Source organism: Pleurodeles waltl, chromosome 8 (assembly GCF_031143425.1).
Source record: "Pleurodeles waltl isolate 20211129_DDA chromosome 8, aPleWal1.hap1.20221129, whole genome shotgun sequence".
In the NCBI taxonomy this organism is placed as follows: domain Eukaryota; kingdom Metazoa; phylum Chordata; class Amphibia; order Caudata; family Salamandridae; genus Pleurodeles; species Pleurodeles waltl.
This window is the reverse complement of record NC_090447.1, coordinates 818,748,046-818,767,538: the sequence shown is the minus strand read 5'-3', so window position 1 is coordinate 818,767,538 and position 19,493 is coordinate 818,748,046. Positions and strand designations below refer to the sequence as shown.

Sequence of the window (19,493 nt, the reverse complement as noted above, 5' to 3'; positions counted from 1 at the left end):
GTCAGAAAAACGACGGAGAGCAGCCAACAGTCATAATACGCCGAGCGGCAAACTGCCACTACTGGCGGTCTTCCGCACGGCGGTCCCTCTGCGGTCTTCTTAAAAGACCGCCGAGGTTGTAATGACCACCTGAGTGTGAAGGTAACATTTTAACTGAGGCCTCCCGCGGCCCGTAGCCGAGTAGGGCTCCATCGCGGTCGGCCTGAAACTTTGACTTTGCCCCGGTCGAGGTGCAACCAGATGACCCGATTGGCGCTTTTTGTTTCTAGGGGCTAAAAAAATAATAATTCTTTAAAAATTCATATCTCCGGTTCCCCTTATCTGATTTTATTCGTTTTGGTGTTATTTTAAAGATAAAAATATAATTTATTTTTATAAATTGGTTTTGGATTTTTAAACTGTTTCCTGTGTTTTAATTACTGTTTTGTGATACTTGAATGCTTTACACTCTGTCTCCTAAGTTAAGCCTTGACGCTCGTTGCCAAGCTACCAAGGGTTGAGCTGGGTTTAATTTACTGAGACCTAACTGGACCTTAGTGGAGGTTAGTGGCCTATTGCTAAGTGTAGGTACTTACCTGCCCTTACCAATAACCCATTTTCCAAACAACCGCCAATGGAATACCGCTGTTGAAAGACTGCCGCATGGATTTGTGTGTCGTAATAGCATGGGTGTGTTTCTATTGGCGTGGAGGTGGAGGTTTTGTTATCGCCAGTTTATCACTGACCTCTGGTGTGGCGGAGTTGTGTGGGTGTCTGAATTTCGGCGGATTCCGAGATGTGTGTCATAATAGCTGTGGCGGAATACCGCTGCCGCGGCGGTGTATTGGCGGTCTTCTGCACGGCGGTAAGCGCCTTTTACTGCCAATGTTGTAATGACCCTCTAAGTCTGCTTTTCGGCTCCTTCCAGTCCATCCGGACGATTTTGAGCTGTTGGGCATCCAGTTTCCGGGGCTCTGGTACGTTGACAAGGCATTGCCCATGAGGTGCTCCAGCTCGTGTGCACTGTTTGAGCGATTCAGTACGGCGTTACAGTGGATCTTTGAGAGAATTACGGGTCACCAATGGGTAACGCACTATTTGGATGACTTTTTCTTTGCGGCACCGGCGGCCAGCCCGTGTTGTGCGGCGGTCCTGGGACGGTTTGTGGAGATCATGGGAGACCTGGGTGTGCCCTTGGCTCCTGATAAGACAGTGGGGCCAAGTACGGCGCTGTCATTTTTGGGGATTGAGCTGGATACGATGGCAGGTATGGCCAGGTTGCCAGCAGACAAGAAAGCGGACATGGTTCGCAGGATCTCCGACATGTTGGACAGGCGTAAGGTCACGGTGTGGGATGTCCAAGTGCTTTTGGGGCATTTGAATTTTGCCTGTAGAGTTGTGCGAGCTGGATGAACATTTTGCAGACGACTCGCTCTTGCGTTATCGGGTCAGGCGCTTCCACATCATCACGTGCAGATGAAGGTGGGGTGCGGGAGGATTTGCGAATGTGGGCCATGTTTTTGGAATCCTTCAACGGAATTCCTTTGAAGGTGTGGCGCAACTGTGAGTGGGATGTGCAGCTTTTTTCCGATGCAGCGGGGTCTGGGTTGTATTGGAAAGGTCGCTGGTGCGCCGAAGATTGGCCGAACTAATCGAAAAATGGGGGTCGCAGCATTGCGTTTTTGGACCTTTTCCCACGGATAGTTGAGGTATGCTTGTGGGGCGCGAAGCTTCGGCACTCGCGGTGCTTTTTCGGGTGGACAATATGGCGGTGGTACAGATGGTTAATCGTCAGTCCGCGCAAGAAGCCGGGGTACTACAGCTAATGTGCGTTTTTGTGCTGCAATGCTTGCGGAATGATATACATTTCAGAGCGAGACACGTTCCGGGTGTGAATAATTACATTGCTAATGCTTTGTCTCGTTCTCAGTGGGAGCGGTTCCATGGATTAGCCACGGGTGTGGCTTTGACGAGAATTCGCATGCCTGTTGCGCTGTGGAGAGTAGGCAATTCCGGATGCTACGACTGGTTCTGAACTCTTTGGCACAGTCTACACGGTGGGCATATGCGAAAGCATGAGAATTCCTGGGATCCGGGGCACGGCGACAGGTGAGGCAGGAGGAGGTCGTGGAGGATGTGGTACAGTTTATTATGGATTTGATTGGAAAGGGGCAATCCAGAGTCACGATTTCAGGTAAGTTGGCAGCGTTGGGCTTTATGGGGAAACTTTTTTGGGGCTACCCTCCCTCAGCGGGGGAATTGGGACTTAGGATCCTTCAAGGTTGGGAGAAAACATTGGGGGTTACGGGGCGTGTGAGACATCCAATATCCCTGGTTTTGTTACAGAGCACAATGGAGAGGGGCCATTGTCCGGATTTACTTTGCATTCATCTGGGGCAGAATGACCTAGTGGTAACCACAGGGCTAAACCTCTTGAAGGTGATGAAGAGGGAATTACATATCCTGGTAGACCAGTGGAAGGGTTACCATGTTATATTCACGGCCTTTGTTCTGCGTCGGGTGTGGAGAGGAGCCAGGAAGCTGGGGGCTATAGAGAGGGCTAAGCGCAAACTAAACAAAGAAATGAAAGGTTTTTGCGTGGGGCGGGTGTGACCTTTTTGGAGCATGTGGACTTAAGGTTCGAGGATGCTGAGTTTTTCAGGGACAATGGAGTGCATTTGTCTTTTGTAGGGATGGAGCTGTACCTGTTGCAGTTGAGGGAGCAAATGAAAGCATTGCTAAGGGAGCCCTGGGGGGGCAGAAAAAGTCAGGGCCTTTTTCTGGTGGCGGGGACAGTTGCAGGGCAGCTATTAAAAGCTTGGGTGGAGGATGGAGTTGGCAGGGCAATTCAGGTATTAGGACGGGAAGGAGCATTAATTAGACATGGACAGGCAGGAGACTGCTCATTAGCGGACAGGGTCAAAGAAGCGGGTAGGACGAGAGGAGAAGGAAAAGACAGGACAAGAGTAGGGGGGAGGTTATTCGATGTCTAGTGAGGTTTTAGTTTTGTAAGGCAAAGGCCAGGTGGGGTAGGCTCAGGGGCACCTGTTCCAATAAAGCGGCCTTTTACACACAATGAACGAGTCGTGGTTTGGTCACTCTCTCCCAATAAAACCAGTCCCTGTGCTGTACTCAAATGCATTAACGTTGCTCTTGGATTCCTGAGACTTTGGTGACATATGGGAGTCTCCCACCTGAATTGTTCAGTGTTGCACGTATGGGGATCCAACGAAGCCTGAGAAGTTTTTTTAAATCAAATAAACATGGAGTAGGAAAAAACAGTGATGAAAAGATCCAATGTCACGTTAATACAAAAAAGTGCGTTTTGCTAATGGAGAAGCAATTATTTCATACATGCAGACAGACTTGATTTAGAATGGATAATCATGATTTTAAAACCCCTAAAGGACTTTAGTTTAGCTTAATTCCTCATAAAAGTATCCCGACTTCTTTCCAAGTCAAAGGGAAAAGTAAATACACTTATTTTTTTTCGAGATCTGTTTTTTCCTATTTCCAAATGTTGGCATGTATGATGAGACTGTGGATTTTCAGAGCTGTAAGAAAATAGTTTTCTCCGAGTTTAAGAGTATCCTCAATGATACAGGTAACATCATCATCAAGGTACTTGCATTAGAATCAAAGAGACGCGCCATTATTCGCGCATATAAAACCGTGAACTAGATTTACAATAATTTGGGGGGCATGCTCTGACAGAACCAAGTTTACGTTGCTCTTAAAATCATGACAGATGGCGGAAACAGTTAAGGTAAAAGTGTCGAAAACACATTAAGTCGGGGAGCTGCAGTGCTTCTAGAGCAGAGGTCTCCAAACTTTTTAATGCCGCGCCCCCCCCAGTTGAAAAATAAAAATCACTGGGCCCCCCTCAGAATTTTTCACAACTATTTTATGAACATGGCAATGTTTAAATATGTCTAAACCTATTTAAACATTGCAGTTAAGTACTGTTACCTTTTTAAAACTGAAATAACATGCTTCTGCTTAAAACAAAGGCCTGTTATCTGTATAATATTTATTTTGGCCAGAGTCTGGGGCCCCCCCTGGGATCACTTCAGGCCCCCCTAGGGGGGCCCGCCCCCCAGTTTGAAGACCTCTGTTTTAGAGTGATAGAGGCGCTGTCGAGAAAGGCGCAGGCAGGTCGGCAGTTTCCGCTGGGTGTGGGCTCGGCAGCGCCGACTCTGTCACAACCCAGAGAGGAAGCCGGGATAGCCTTTTTCCCCTCCGCTCTTCGTCTCTCGCAGCCCAGAGAAGCGAGGAAGCTATGTCGCCATTGTCAGTCGCCGCGACGGTGCTGCGGGTCTATTATATCGGAGTGAGAGTGATTCTGCAGCAGCTCTTCAGCCGCGCCCTTCCCGCACCAGGTTAGAGACGACTGTCGCGGGAGGCGACATTATATCGCACGACGCCATTATGGGGAAGAGGGAGGATGTGGGTGAGGGAGTCGCGCCACCCATGTTAAGCATGAATATCGAAGGGTGCTGGCGATAGCGGCACATTCTTTAGAGGTTCGTTCTACAAATAAATACGATATAAACGCAAACTTTAGTTTTTCGTGAGCGTGATAGGAGGTAACTAATAAAGCGTGCGACAGTGGATGTGCTAAGACACACTTCTCGTCTGTCGTGCAGGCATTTGCCCTTTCAAGGTCGCGAGTGTCACGAGGCTGATGCGGGTACCTCACTTTCATACCCCCTGCAGTTGACATCCACTACAAAACACATTCTTTCCGTACCAATACGCATAGATCGGAGACGGTTTTTCATTCACCCTCGTAGAGGGTGATCTAAGGACAACCCTCTTAAAGGTGACCTTGGCCGGATGTAACGCAGGAACCACTCTACGAAACACCCTTTCTCCTCTTGTGACCATCGACCGCTGCGGAAGACACAACCAAACGCGCGTTCTCGCGACAGAAGCTACCTCCTCTACAGTCCTGAGCGAAAACCCTCGGCATGCTAATATAAGCCCCGCCCTGTGCGCGGGGTTGCCGCCCCCGGGGATATTTTACCGAGGGCTTTAAAGCAGCAGCTTGATCGGTTTGCGTGTGACCGGTACTGCACCGAGTGTCCTCGGTAGACTTTTTCCACCTCTGCTAGGCACGTGCTCACACAACAGTAGCATCATCCCTGCGTTACAGCATGCCTCAAGATTCTTTGGGAGAAAATGAAAAGGACGAGTATTCTAATAACTTTTTTTCAGTTCATATTCGCGTTGGTTTTCACACATAATCTTCGTAACGTGGGTATGTGCGCGGATTATTTACCGGTAATCTTCATTACACTGAGTTATAGTTTTCCTTGTCACAGTGGTTATAAAATGAGCTCTGTCACACCAGGTTACTGATTTCACCTATATAACTAAAGGATCGAATTGGCCCCTACCAATATAGCCTCGTAGAACTTTTAGTACTGTGATCCATAAAGTAGGAATCTGAGTATTACCATCCTTGTCCCCCTTATGAGCATATACTCAAGCTGAATAAAAATTGTCAAATAAATACATCATACATGCAACACCTCATGAAGATTTATTGAGTCGTAAATCATACCAATGTTGCTACTGTACTGCTGATACAACAGCTGTGTCAAAAAAGATTATCTCACTAGTACATAGTTTATAATAAGAAATAAATGTTCGGCGGGTGACTCAAGTCACTGCTGCCACATATCTTTAAGCATGTGGCCCATTTAAAAGCTCCTATCCAAGAGGCCATACCTTTAGTTGAATGTCTCTAAGTTTATGAGGAAACAGGAACTCCGACTTCCTGATAACCTAAAGAAACAGTCATTTTTTTACTGATCTACACAGGTTGGAAGTTCAAGGATGGTGATTCTTATTTGTTAACAAACAAGTAACAAACAAATCAACCAGGCAGAATGACAACATTCTTTACTGATAAATAGAAAGAGCCCTATGAAGATCTATGGAATGCCAAAGGACTTCTTGAGCGGATTAAAGGAGAAGAAAACATGCACCAGTAAGTCCTGAGAAAGGTTAAAGTATGAGAAGATGTTAGGCCTAAGAACAACCTTATCTTCAAAAAACTTTAAGAAAGGTCCATGAGAAAGAAAGGCCCCAAATGCCCTTAGTCTACTACCCAGTGAGACAGCCACTAGGAAAAAAGGCCTTCAACGTAAGAAATTGTAAAGAGATTCAAACATTTAGTCAATTAATCAGCATTTGTATAGCACAGCTCCATCACCCTTAGTGGTATCTGGTTGCTGGATTTTAACGGCTTGGACTGGGGCTCTTGCAAAGCATTACGTACTTGAGGATAGTGCCGACTTGGGTAAGCACTATACGTATTTTTAAATGAAAACGTTTAAGAAGACAGGATGCAAGGGAGTCAAACCCAGCATTAATGATGGCTCTGATGACTGCCCACTGACTACATAATATACAGACAGCGAGCCCTGAAAGGAAGCCATTCCTGAAAAATTCTAAAATGTTAGAACTTTTACAGGAAGAGGTTCTGAGATTTTTAGATACACACCAGTTAGCAGAATGTATCAAATATCTCCCATACAGTTTTAAAGTTCTCTGTTTCCTAGAATTTTGAATTGACAGAGCAACCGCAGGGGAACTACCTAATGCTTCCGACCTTTGCTTTTTAATCTCCAGGACCCCTAGAACAGACAATGGAGAGTTTTCCCTGGGAGGAAATTAAACTTCAGGGGGAAATGGAGATATTGGAATAGTCCAAGGAGACTGGATTGCTAATTACCAAAGAAGGAGAAACCTGGCTCGGCAAGACCATTAAGGAGCCACTAGGACCTCCACTTTTTCCTTTCTGATTTTATAAAAAAAACGTTGCTGAGAGAAGCAAAGGAAAGAAAGGTAAAGAGAAAGGCTACTGGGCCACCCAAAGATCACCATATCAACTGCTTGTGCCTGGGGACATGAAAGGGAGGTGCACAGATTTACCAAATGAAAAAGAATAGTAAGGAAGCTGCCATGTCCTCATAGACCACTAGCCATTGTCTTGCTGGGGCTTCTTTGCTCTGAAGGAGAATTCTCAATCAAGACATCAGTTTCTCACACCTTAGTGTAGACAGAAAGATTCTTTGCACATCCAGCATGAAGAGAGCTCCTATGAACTGAAGTCTCTGCACAGGGAGAGGATGAGATTTGTTTTTGTTCAAAGGAAAGCCGTGGAATGTTAGAGCAGAGGAGGGATGTGGAATTTAATAAAATATCTACCTGTCCATGGGATAGGTTGCTTCTTAAATCTACTTGTCTGGTAAAAAAAAACCTACTCATCCTTTTGGTGCCATGTAGTGTGGTGACAAATTATGGCAGCAATCTTATTTTGTAAGAGCTCTGATAATAGCCTCTTTGATTATGCAGGTCTACTATTATAGTAGGGCTTGAATACTTGCAGTTGCAATCCCTACTATAGCAATTTATTTATTTTGCCATCATCCTGGGGCTGGAGGAAACATTAATCAATAGTTCTAGGGCTGGAATGCCTTTGAGTCTGCAAACCTACTAACTTGCATGTTTTAAGCTCTTCTCACATGTTTTCCGATAATGAAAAAGGATGGAATTTTTATCCTGACAATGGCAGAAGTAGGAGTTCTTCCAGGGTTGGGAAAAAAGTAGTTGGAGGGAAAGTGAACTTGTAAATGCTCAATAGATTTTCACATGAGCAAATCTACACATGCATATTTGCCCGTGCTGTAATACAGTTCACTAATATTTTCTAGGATTACGATTTCCTGGTCTACTTCTGTATGTTATTGTGAATTCATGAAAACCATTAATTCAAAGACATGTACCATGGGTACACTTTTGTGTCTTTCTTTAAGAATTGGGTCCCTAATTAGGTCTGCTAAGACATTTTCTCTTTATTAAGCTTCTATTTCTCTATCTGTCAGCTGGCTTTACTGTGAGTGATAGCATTCTGCTCTTCCACAAGGAACATATTAGCACACAAAGTAGTTTGATTCAGTGGCAGGAACTATGTGGCAATCAGTTGCGTAACAAAACTGGATGGGGCCCCCCTGCAAAGAACAAGGAGGGCCTACCCCCTACAGATTCGCTTAGGGTAGGTGCTGTGCTGAGGGTTCTCCCTGGAGCGTGGTTTCGGGGCCTTTGTTTCGCCACTGGTGGCAATGTGTGCTTTTTGAGACCAAAAACTTTTTTTTTCATTTTGCCAGTGTTTGTTACAATGGTGAGGGCCTGGCAGATACCACAATAATAGTGTTACAAAAGCCATGTCAAAACAAGACACGCATTGACAGAACCAAAAGACTCACAAAAAATGTTGGATCTATTGGCTTTGCCAGTGCTTGTTTATTTGCATGCTTCCCATAACTGTGTTGAAAATGGTTATAATGATTTTCCATTAGGAATATTTTTGGGAAATACCAGCATGCATCAACACATTTTACTAAATGACGCTTTAAAGAAATAGCTTGTAAAATGTCATAGAAGCGAAAAAAAGAATTCCTACTTGCATTTTTTTCTGAATATTTTATTTTGAAAGCAAAGAATCATCACTCTTGCTTACAAGCTTCTGCAAACATTTGTATCTAATCAGAGAGCATTCTTTGAGCATTATACTTAGCCTCATATTGTTAAACTTTTCAAACGTGTGTACACTTTTTTATTTACTGGAACAACTGTCAGTAGTGCATCCTGACCTTAAAACTTTTATTTACAGCGCTCACCTTAATAAAGAAGGCTTTTTATTAATGAACCATAAATACATGTTCGAACAGCATTAACATATGGACACACATATTACCCCAACTGCAGACAGTTCCCTTCTCTGGAATCTGGCATTATGCTGCAGCTGGTTGGGCCTACTTGTCGGACCACATATACATGAAAACCTGTTGCCCTTGACCCCAAACAATATATCCCGGTCACCCTTGACTCGCAAACAATATACCTCAGTCGTCAGGAATTCCGCATCCCTGCCAGAGGTCTTCAATCTGTGTAGTGTGCTTCCTGGACGTCCCTGGCTGTATTCTTAGGGGGGGCATGAATGCGCCTGCAATTTCATGTAAATGAAGATGTCCTGGAAGCGCAGGGTGTTTCCAGACTTTCCTCATTTGCATAACAAAAGTGTGTGAACTGTGATTCTGGGTGCCCTGGGGCAGGGTGAGTGATGTAGTCAGTGGGAGGTAGAGAATATGGGTTCAAAGACATACTAAAAGGAAGAAATTATTCTGTAAGTATCTTGTTGTTTTAACAGGTTGAGGCAACTGTTATAAAATAACGTGCACACTATATGAAAAATAAAAGCAAGCTAAGTTAATTGGGAGGACATATACTCTTCTGTTATGAAACCTGAATTAGCAAATGTGATAATTGCAGATTTGTATGTGACCAGAAGGTCACAGAATGAATTGCTGGTTGGCAATGAGAGATAATGACTTGTTAATTTATAGTACTACGAGGTCCCAGCATGTGACAGAAAGCACTGTGAATGTGTAAGTCATTATTGAAAAATTGTATAGTGCACTTGATAGTCTGCATCAAAAGTATGTATTTTTTAAGATCAAACAAGAGCTTTAACAAAATATGCATTTTAGAAATACATACTCAGACTGTATGTAGTGCAAACATTTTTGTCTCCTTTAAAAAAACACTCTAGAATTACACTGATACCACCCTGATATTGCCTCTGAAAAAGTTTCTGAGCTGTCTTGCGTCAAAGAGAGAGAATTAAGATATGGAACATTTATTTCTCTCCCCCAGCGCTGAGGCACTTTTGCCTGCCATGCGCCAATGCACACACCATTGCGCTATAGAACAATGGTCTGTGAGTTTCTAGAGTATAGGTTTTGTACTGGAAGGGGATTCTTTCAGTATAAAATGCTATCCTTTAAGACTTTTCCCACTTTGTAAGTGTGCTATACAATGCAGGACATATGCAAAAGCAAAGTTCCTCCTCACACCTGCCTCAAGGAGGTATAAGGTTTTGGTGCATATTACTGTCTACTTTTTTTAGCACACAGGGTTCTGCATCAAAACCCATGGGTGGTGGCATAGGAATTTCCATGTACCACCCATGGAACGCCTTCTTGACGCTAAAAGGAGAATAACACGACTTTGTGTTACTTTTGGGATCTTTCCAGTGCAAAAACTGGTTTGTGTTGGATTATAAATCCCACCCCAACTCTTTGTGCTGAGTTTCTGCCACTTTTTGACACAAACTTGGAGAAACATGTTATTAAATATGGGCTTATACCTTTCCCTCCATCAATTAAAACCAATACTGGCTCGCAAACAGCCTTCATTATTGGAGATTTACCAGTTAGACATATCTGTGTTTCCTTCAAGTAGCAGCCACCCTGATAAGAAAGCTTATTTCTCCTTTAGCTCTCTGTCCCTCCTTCGGCTTCATAACAAAGGAGCCCTCCACCCCCTATATTTGCTTTCAGGCATAGATACCTGAAGGTCAGCTGTAACTGCTCAGGGAATGTTGGTTTTGTAAAAAGGTGAGGGGGAGAGAAAAAGATGAAAGAAGGGAGATTCAGTGACTGTGTCAGAGAGATGTCCCAGATAAAGGGCATTACGTAGGGATAATATATATATATATATATATATATATATATATATACACTTACTTACATACATACTCGAAACGGAGTCCGGAATGCGGAAGCTGTACCACAGCGGTCCTGGCCGGGTTCCGGAAATCCCATAAATTTACAAGGTTTTTCCTCTTCATTCAAGGAAGGCCAGGACACCTCCAAGGTGCTGTCAATTCAAGTAAAAGTTTATTTGGAAGAAATAAATCTCCCCTCCAACACGTTTCGGCTGTGACCAAGGCTACGAGAGGAAAAACCTCGTGTATCTATCTATCTATACAGAAGCTGGGTACTGGGGTTAGGTGTGTGAGTGTCCACTGCATCTCAATTATGGTTGTTTTACAACTAAAAAGGGAGCCCATTTTGCTTGCTAGCATTAAGGCCTAGATCACAATTGCTGCACGCAGAACAGGCCCCAAGCATCAGGGGTGAAATATGTGGCTTGTTTTTACACAAAAGGCAAAAAGCCTGCTTTGAGCCACAGGCCTAGCAGCCGAGGCCAAGTGGAGTGGACAGAGGAGATAACCTGCTTAGCAGAGATGTAGATATTATTGGTGGTGCAGATGAGTGGCACTAGGGTCCAGCAGCATGAAGGGCTAACTAAGCCCCAGCTATGCCTGGTTTACTATCTTTCCCTCCTTGCATTAGGGTCCAGTACCCACTTTCTGTGCCAGTGTTGCTTTTGGCCTTGGAGCAGTGGCTTAAGGGAAGGGAAAATTGAAGCAGAGGAGACACCTTAGTTTGGCTGACGGAGAGATGGCAGGGAGAAGGGTGAGATGAGATGTGAGCCGATGTTTTTAACAAACCGCAGAGGAGAAAACCAGCTTTGCAAAGCAGAAGCTATCATTAGTGAAGCAGGTGAAGCTGCACTGAGACTCTGTGTTGGAGGGGCCCGGTGCATAACAATTATAACGGTCTTGCTTTAAAAAAGGGACATGGTAGCCACTTTCCCTTGCTAGCATTGAGGCCAAGGGCACTCCTGCTGCAAAAAGGGGGACAACATGTAAGAGCTAATTTCTTTCAGACGGGTACAGAAAGCCTGTTTCAAGATTGGAGTGATGGCCAGGCATGGTGTGGAAGGGGTAAAAGATGTGGAGTAGATATCCTGCTATTTAGGGCCTTAGCTGTCATTGGTGCGGCAGGTGCAATTGCATAGGTGCAGTGTAGTGTTAGAGGCTCACAACTCATTCATTATGGGGAGTGGTGCTTTTTTGTATTTATATATTTTTTGATGCATATACTCTTTCTTCAGTCTCACATTTAGTGTGACGTATGAGATAAGGTAAAAGCTTCCTTGAAATGATCTCATAAACCCCCCCTTTCCCTTTGCCCTGTCCCTCCCGCTCCTCTAATCTTTGCCATAAAGTTTTGGGGAGGCATCTTCAAAACATTTTGTTTAGGGCAGTGGTTCTCAACCTGTGGTCCGGGGACCCCTGGGGGTCCGCTAAGCCTTCTCAGAGGGTCCACGACTGCTTAGAAAATTAAATAATATTAACAGATTAGGTTCCCAGCTTTCAGTAATGACTTAGTAAGGGGTCCCCGGATTCGAATTATGATTCAGTGGGGGTCCCTGAGTTCCAGTAATGGTAAAGTGGAGGTCCACAGAAATCAAAAGGTTGGGAACCACTGGTTTAGGGGGCTCAAAGCAAAAATCTGTTTGAGTATTGCATACCGGAGCACCACTTCTAGGCCATTAGAAAGAGAAGAGGTACAAATTAGTTAATCAGTGAAGTATAGAAAAGCCAACAATCCCATGGAATGAAGGTTACCAACCAAAAACATATGTCCTGTTAAATATGATTGGATCTGAGGCCAGTCCAAATGGAAGATCACAAAACTGATAATGATGTCAAATGACTGATGCTGATCCACTCTGCAGCTGCTGATTGATGCCCTTATTGTTCTATAGTATTTTTGTATTATTCAGGGAACATCAACTCTCACTGAGAGTAGGGCCTGAAATTCCTCATTTGTAGTGAAGTAGTTTTTTATAGAGTGTATTATTCCCAATTATTTTTACAATTAATGCCCAGTGGCACCCAAGGACATCAGAGACTGCACAGTAGTTAAAGTCAGCTTGACTTAAAAGAGAGCCATATAAATTGCTGACTGAATCTAACCCTAATAAGACCCTTTAAGTATATCATCATATCAGGGGTGCATCACTTGAGACTGATTTTGGTACTCTTAAGTTTTCAGCCATGAAAAAGCCCCAGGCTTGCATGCCAAACAGGGGTGAAACACGTGCTGGCCACATCACAAATTGTTTATTCGCAGTGATTATATACATTATACACTGGAACATGAATCCTTTTCACATGATGTATTGGGAAGTGTTTGACTGGATGTCTTTATGAAGCTTGAATTTAAGAATGATTAAACAATTAAAAAGAAAAAAATGCAATACAATTTCAGCTTTTTCAGCTTGCATTATCTTAGGAATCAGTTGTATTATCTAACTTGGTACCAGTTTGGTATTGATTGTTATACATATAATAATGGTTTCCTAAGACTGAAATTCTTAGAATCCTTTTTAGAGTTTTGGTGGATTGGTGTATGTAGATAGGCATCCCAGAGGAAAGCCACTAAGGGAATAATGTTCTGCAATGTCAGCATTTTGAATCATTGTTATAGAATAGACCAGTTTACTATCTTTAGGGCCAGAACTGGACGAAAGTCCCCAGAAGGCTTTTGAACTAAGAAAATTAAAGAGTTGCAACCCTGTCCTATCTTGTCTACTGGAAGTGGGCTTCTAGCATGTTTGTGCAATAGGTACTGAACTCCCTTTAGCAATCCCTGACACCTGACTGGGCAACGGGGAGTAGGGGTTGGAACAAAGAAATCCTCTGGATCTGTGATAAATCTGATTTTTTTCACCTTCTTGCACAGTCTGAAGGATCATTGAGTCTGAAATGGTTGATTGCCACACTCCGAAAAATTGTTGAATTGTTCCTCCCACCTTCAGGGGTAGTCAGGCCTTGGGAGCTGTTTGTGGAGCCAGAGAGAATAAGTACTGTTGCTGGACACTTTAGTGAATGGATCTTACTCTGCCTCAACCTTTTCCACCAAAGGGTAGACCAGATCCCGTGTATGTAGAGGCTTGACCAAAAGCCAGGTGAAATCCAAAATCTCTTCCCCTTAACAGTGGATGACTAGGAGCTGAAAGCTTGCAGTTCTCTCTTGATTTTTTTTCACCAGTTTCTCGAATGTTTCTCTAAAAGGCGTAGCTTCCTTGAACAGAAGATGGCTCAAATCTGCTACAGGGGAGTTATCTGCTTTCCATGACCTCATCCAAATATATCTTCTAGCTGCAATTGTAGAACGAGAAGCAGAAGCAATTGTGCTAACATTTTCGAAAATATGTCAGATAAAAATTTGACTTGCTGTTCCGTTATTGAAAGTCTGTAAGTTCAACCATATGGTTGCTGAAGCTTTTCTGCCAGCACATGAAAATCCTGGAGGAGAGTGTGGGCCGTGTAGGTGTCATTGCTCTTAAAGCAAAGTTAGATGCTGAGTATGTTCTTTTGATAGCCTCCTCTTTATCAGTGGCATCAGCTGTTGTGGCATTCTCTCAGATGATGATGATGAGAAGCAAATGGAGATTTTCTTAGCCTTGGTGAAAGAAAGTCTTGATTTTATTAAACACACGGAGGCGAGTATTATGCTATCTTCTCTTGCTTTAATTTGAATAGTAGCCAAGAAAAAAACTACAACTCCCAGCAAACCTGGCTGGGAAACTACTCAAAACATGTCATACAGAAACAACCAATCAGAATAACAAGTGAGTATAAACATCTTGACTGAGAGCAACAAGTCCTCTTTTCTTGCAGAGCAGTTAATCCACTCTGAATAAAGGAACAATCAAAAGTAAAATAATACATGCCAACAGAATCGAAAATAAGGCTTCAAAACGATATATAATATTAACAGTCTTTTCATCAAGGTCTGGATGGAGTAAGGAATGATGGATGTCTTGATGTAGAGACCTCTTCTGCACAAAAGAAGGTATGCCAGTCGGAACATCTTGATGTGGTGAAGGAAAAACTCTAAGACGTCTGGTTGGTAGAGGTAGATGGACCTGCTAAAACAAAGGGAGGGTTAAAAGAAGGAAAAGTGGTGGGATAATACTCGCCTCCGTGTGTTTAATAAAATCAAGACTTTCTTTCACCAAGGCTAAGAAAATCTCCATTTTATTACAAACACGGAGGCTCCTATTATGCTAGTTCAAAGCATAGAAATCACTGAATTTGCAACATGAGAAACAGGCTTACAATAAAATGTTCTAAAAGTTGAGACATTTGACCAATCTGCCGATTTGAGAATGTCAGCCAAACTCAATTCTGCCCAAAAGGCCTTGGAAGCCATAGCTCCCCTAGTGGAATGAGCCCCAAAAAGGGAAATGTCAATGCCAGCCAAATTCATAATCCATTTCACCCAACGGGCCAAAGTGGTGGACGAGAGGGGATTGTGAGGGGACCTAAAGGAGACGAGGAGTTGAGTTTCGGAAGGCTTTCTCAAATCTTTTGTTCTTGATATGTACTCTTTCAAACAAGTACCTACGCATATATTAGCATGACCAGGGAAGTACGGGTAAAAAACTGACATTAGGTTAGCCTTTGTTTTCTTCGAACCTGAAAGAAAACACCTTGAGGAGTATATTGTACAGAAGTTACGTCCAAAGCTCTAACGTCAGAAATACGTTTGAGAGAAACTAGACAGAGGAGAATGGTAAGTTTAGCAGATAGAAATTTTAGAGATAGAAGTGAAATAGATTGTTGTGAAAGAAGAAACTGTAAGATCACATTGACATCCCACATAGAATTATACTTTGGTAATGGAGGTTTGGCAAAACGTACTCCCTTTAACAGTCGACAGATCAGAGGATGTTCACCAATTGGCTTGTTGTTGACTCAATCATGTTCTGCGGAAATCGCGGACCTGTACATATTCACTGTTCTATATGCTTTACCCTGGGCTGCCAGGGAGGCGAAGAAATTAACGATAAGAACTACATCCGCTGAAAAGGGGATCAGCACCCCTGACCAGACACCAACTATGCCAGGCTGACCAGGCTGACTTGTAGGCTTTGGCTGTGCCAGGAGCCCAGGCCTAACGGATGAAGCTAGCAGCTTCTTGCGAAATTCCTGCGGTTCTCCAGGCAGACCCAAAACCATCCATGCGACTAGCTGAAGTGAGTGGTTGAATATCAGATCGTGAGGTTGCCCCTGGGGATTCAACAAAAGAGAGGGAAAGCGAGGAAGAAGAACAGGGAAATCTACCAGTAATTCGAGAGCGGAAGGGATCCAGGGCTGTTCCTGCCAAAAGGAGGTAATTAATAAGATTCTGGTGGATTGGCGGCGGACCTGCGCCAAAATTCTGGAGATAATAATGAAGGGAGGGAAAGCGTAATTCGTTTGGTTGGACCAGTCCTGTTGAAAAGCGTTGGTAGCCAACGCTTGAAGGTCCGGTCGCCAACTGTAGAATTGAGGGAGTTGAGAATTCAAACGAGAGGCAAAGAGATCGATAGAAAAGGGACCGAATCTGGAAGAAAGGTGTTTGAAGATAGAAGGGTGAAGTCGCCAATCGCTGGAGTCTTGAAGATACCTGGAGCACCAATCTGCGATTGTGTTCATATTTCCCGGAAGGTACTCCGCTCGTAGGGAAATTTGATTTTGAAGACAAAATTCCCACAGACTTTTTGCTAACTCGGCGAGGGGTTTCGACCAAGTACCTCCTAGGTGATTTATATACTGAACCGCCGAAAGGTTGTCCATCTGGAGGAGACTTGTCTTTGGCGAAGGTTTGGATCGCAAAGGAACCTGCAAGAATCTCTAAACAATTTATGTGCAGAGATGACTCCTCTCTTGACCATAAACCTCCAGTCGAGAACTGAGCACATCTTGCGCCCCAACCAGTCCGACTTGCATCGGATTCTAAGACAAGATCTGGTAGAGAAAATTGCCTGGCCATTCCATGCGTCCAGGTGGTCGAGCCACCATTGGAGTTCGATCCGAGACTCGTGATCTAGCGAAACTAGATCCTCGTATCCGAAACCTTCGCGAAGATGGCAAATTTTTAATCGCTGAAGTGCTTGATAATGAAGAGGGCCTGGAAATATGGCCTGAATAGATGAGGCAAGAAGACCGATTATCCGGGCTAGACCATTGATCGTAAGTTGTGACTTGTTCAGAACCCACCGTATTTCCTTTTTTATATGGGAAAGATTTTGAGCTCGAAGATAAAGAGTAACCTTGACAGAATCTATGAGAAACCCCAAAAACTCCATTTGACGAGACGGAATAAGGTCGGATTTGTCTCTGTTGATAAGAAAACCTAGGCTCTGAAGGAGGGAAACAAACTTGTCTAAGTGTTGTATTAGTATAGATTTGTCCTGATGTAAAATGAGAAAATCGTCTAGGTAGACTATGATCCTGACCCCTTGCGCCCTCATTTGTGTCACCACTGGTTTTAATACCTTGGTGAGATACACCAAGGAGCTGAATAGAGACCAAAAGGAAGGCATGTGAAGCGATAAAATTGGTTCTTCCATTGAAACTGAAGAAATTTCCTTAAGGACTGATGAATAGGGATGGAAAGATAAGCATCTTGTAGGTCCAAACGAACCATCCAATCGTTTGTCAATAACGAATCCCGAAGATGGAGAATAGTTTCCATCTTGAAGTGGTGATAAACTACAAATTTGTTGAAAAAAATCGAGGCTGTTGAGTTTTGAGTCAATCTTCAATAAAATACTTTTCCGTCTTTCCTGCGCCATGCAAGCGTTTGTGTTGCCAAGGAGGCAAATCGCCTTTTGGGCCCAATTAGAAAGGATAACCGGGTCAACTTTCTTGCCCTCCATTCTGGCTTCTTCGGCCAAATCCAAAATTCTCGTGAGAGGACCCAAGAGATTCAGCAACCTGTCCTGGCAGTTGGTCCAGGCCCTGTCTACCCCTTTCTTGGGGTCCTTTCCAAATTTGGTAAAGAACATCAGCATATTGGGATCAATAACAGGAGTGGCTGTAATATTGTTGGGGAGGGAGGGTCTGGGGCATTCCGATTTGAGTCTGTTACGCACTAACTTACCCAAAGGTTGCCGTAAATATTTTGAGACATATGCCGCCACATGATCGCAGGGAGTCCATTCGGTGAAGTTAGGGTGACGGATAAGCGACGGATCAAACATCGGTTGACCCACAAAATCCAATAAAGAATTATTACTTTCATTTGATTTAGATGACTCTCCCAATAAATTTAGAGAAGTTTTATGCCTCTTCTCCACAGGCCCTGACCAGATCATTATGTCTGGATCATCCTTATCTGTGTCAGTATCACCCATGTCGTCGTCTGTATCTCCCAGGTTAGTGATTTGAATGGGGAAGGTGGCATTGGAGGAAGTGGACGGTTGGTTAGAAACATTTTTTAACGGAGAGTCCGAATTAAGGGCGATATTGTCTGCCTTTCTTTTCTTGGACTTCTTGGAAGTGGTAGATGTAGAATCAAAAGACAATCATTTTTTGACAGAGGCTTCAAATGTCTTTGAAAAATCAGAAATTGAGTTGGAAACCGCTTTCTGAACTGAATCCTTAATAAGAGAATCCAAATCATCCTTAAACTGTTGAGCCTCTTCGTCTTTAGATTTTTTTCCCATTATGAGTAAAATGGAAACTTGTAAAGTAATAAAATTACTTAAATAACAATGTAAAAATTATGAGGGATGAGTAGATGAAGGGCTAAAATATCCTCGATACAGAACCAGGAAGTGGGTGTCTGTGAGGAAAAAATAAGCTTAAGTCTGAGCTGAACGAGGGGCAAACAAAAGATTACAATATAGAAATAAGTCTGTCAGCCGGGTGCAGCTGACAGCAAAATAAACAAATAGGAAGGCTTTCAAAGGCCGAAACGGTCGCGCATGACGGAGCGCGACCGAGAAGGGAGAACAGCTGAAAAACAGCTGATCCTCTCGGCAGAAGGAAAAAGAAGCTCACCGCTATGGTGAAACCCTGCAATTAGCAGTCGCGCTTGATAAAGCGTGACCGTGGAGGAAGGACAGCTGTGAGGAAACAGCTGATCCCTTGACACGCTGTGCCGGCAAGCGTTGAACTGTCAAAACACTGCCGTTACACAGCGCGCGCCACGGGCATTCGCTTTAGAACGCCAGGAAAAAGACTATAAATAATGTAAAGCGAACGAACGGAAGAATCCTGAATACAAGCGGTTAACAGATACACTATGGCAAAAGTAAAAACGTAATTAAAACGGCAATATAAGCATAAGTAAACCCATATAATAACATGAATAACAAAGATAGTACTTATCTTGACTGGGAGCAGCAAGAAAAGATGACTTGTTGCTCTCAGTCAAGATGTTTATACTCACCTGTTATTCTGATTGTTTGTTTCTGTATGACATGTTTTGAGTAGTTTCCCAGCCAGGTTTGCTGGGAGTTGTAGTTTTTTTCTTGACTGCTACCAACACAGTGCCAGGTTGGAGAGAGCACAGTGCGTTGGCCAGACATACATGCACAATGAGGGGGAGTGCTGTGCACTTCCCCTCAGTGCTCGTCACAGCCTGTGGCCCCTACACATAGTTTATTATAATCTTGTAGTAAAAGGTTTGCCGCTGCTGCTGCTGGCAGGGGGGTGACGCTCCTCCGCCTTAGTGGAATAGCTGCGCGTGTAATAGGCTGAGGAGGAGTGTCATCCCTGGCTGCAGAAGTGGCTTTCACTGCCCTATTAGTCATAGATCACAGCAGCTCCTTATCCGACTGGGCGGGATCAGGATCAGAGGAAACCTGGGCAGCGTCAACACCAGAGGACAAAGACGCAAAGTATTTCCTTTTGCTTAGGCACTTTTTATCCATTCTAAATTGTCTGCCAGACACACTGAACCTACTAAATCTACTGGATCCAATGATAGCAGCATGCAGACTAGAACTGTTTTTGATAGTGAGCA

At 43.7% G+C, this 19,493-nt stretch overlaps 2 protein-coding genes across 4 annotated transcripts in view; both read left to right on the top strand.

Annotated features, from left to right (window-relative positions):
- The first annotated feature begins 4,221 nt into the window (after positions 1–4,221).
- LOC138250323 (E3 SUMO-protein ligase ZBED1-like) overlaps positions 4,222–19,493 on the top strand; it is a 64,588-nt gene continuing 49,316 nt past the window's right edge. Inside the window, exon 1 of one of the 3 annotated variants that reach the window (XM_069205082.1) lies at positions 4,222–4,358. The gene's annotated coding sequence lies outside the window, so the exon portion shown is untranslated. The remainder of the gene's footprint in view (positions 4,359–19,493) is intronic. The other 2 variants (XM_069205083.1, XM_069205084.1) reach the window with 2 other exon arrangements.
- The window catches only part of DHRSX (dehydrogenase/reductase X-linked), an 886,103-nt gene continuing 870,836 nt past the window's right edge, over positions 4,227–19,493 (top strand). Inside the window, exon 1 of the mRNA XM_069205085.1 lies at positions 4,227–4,358. Within this exon, the coding sequence (XP_069061186.1) occupies positions 4,259–4,358 (100 nt within the window). The 5' untranslated portion in view covers positions 4,227–4,258. The remainder of the gene's footprint in view (positions 4,359–19,493) is intronic.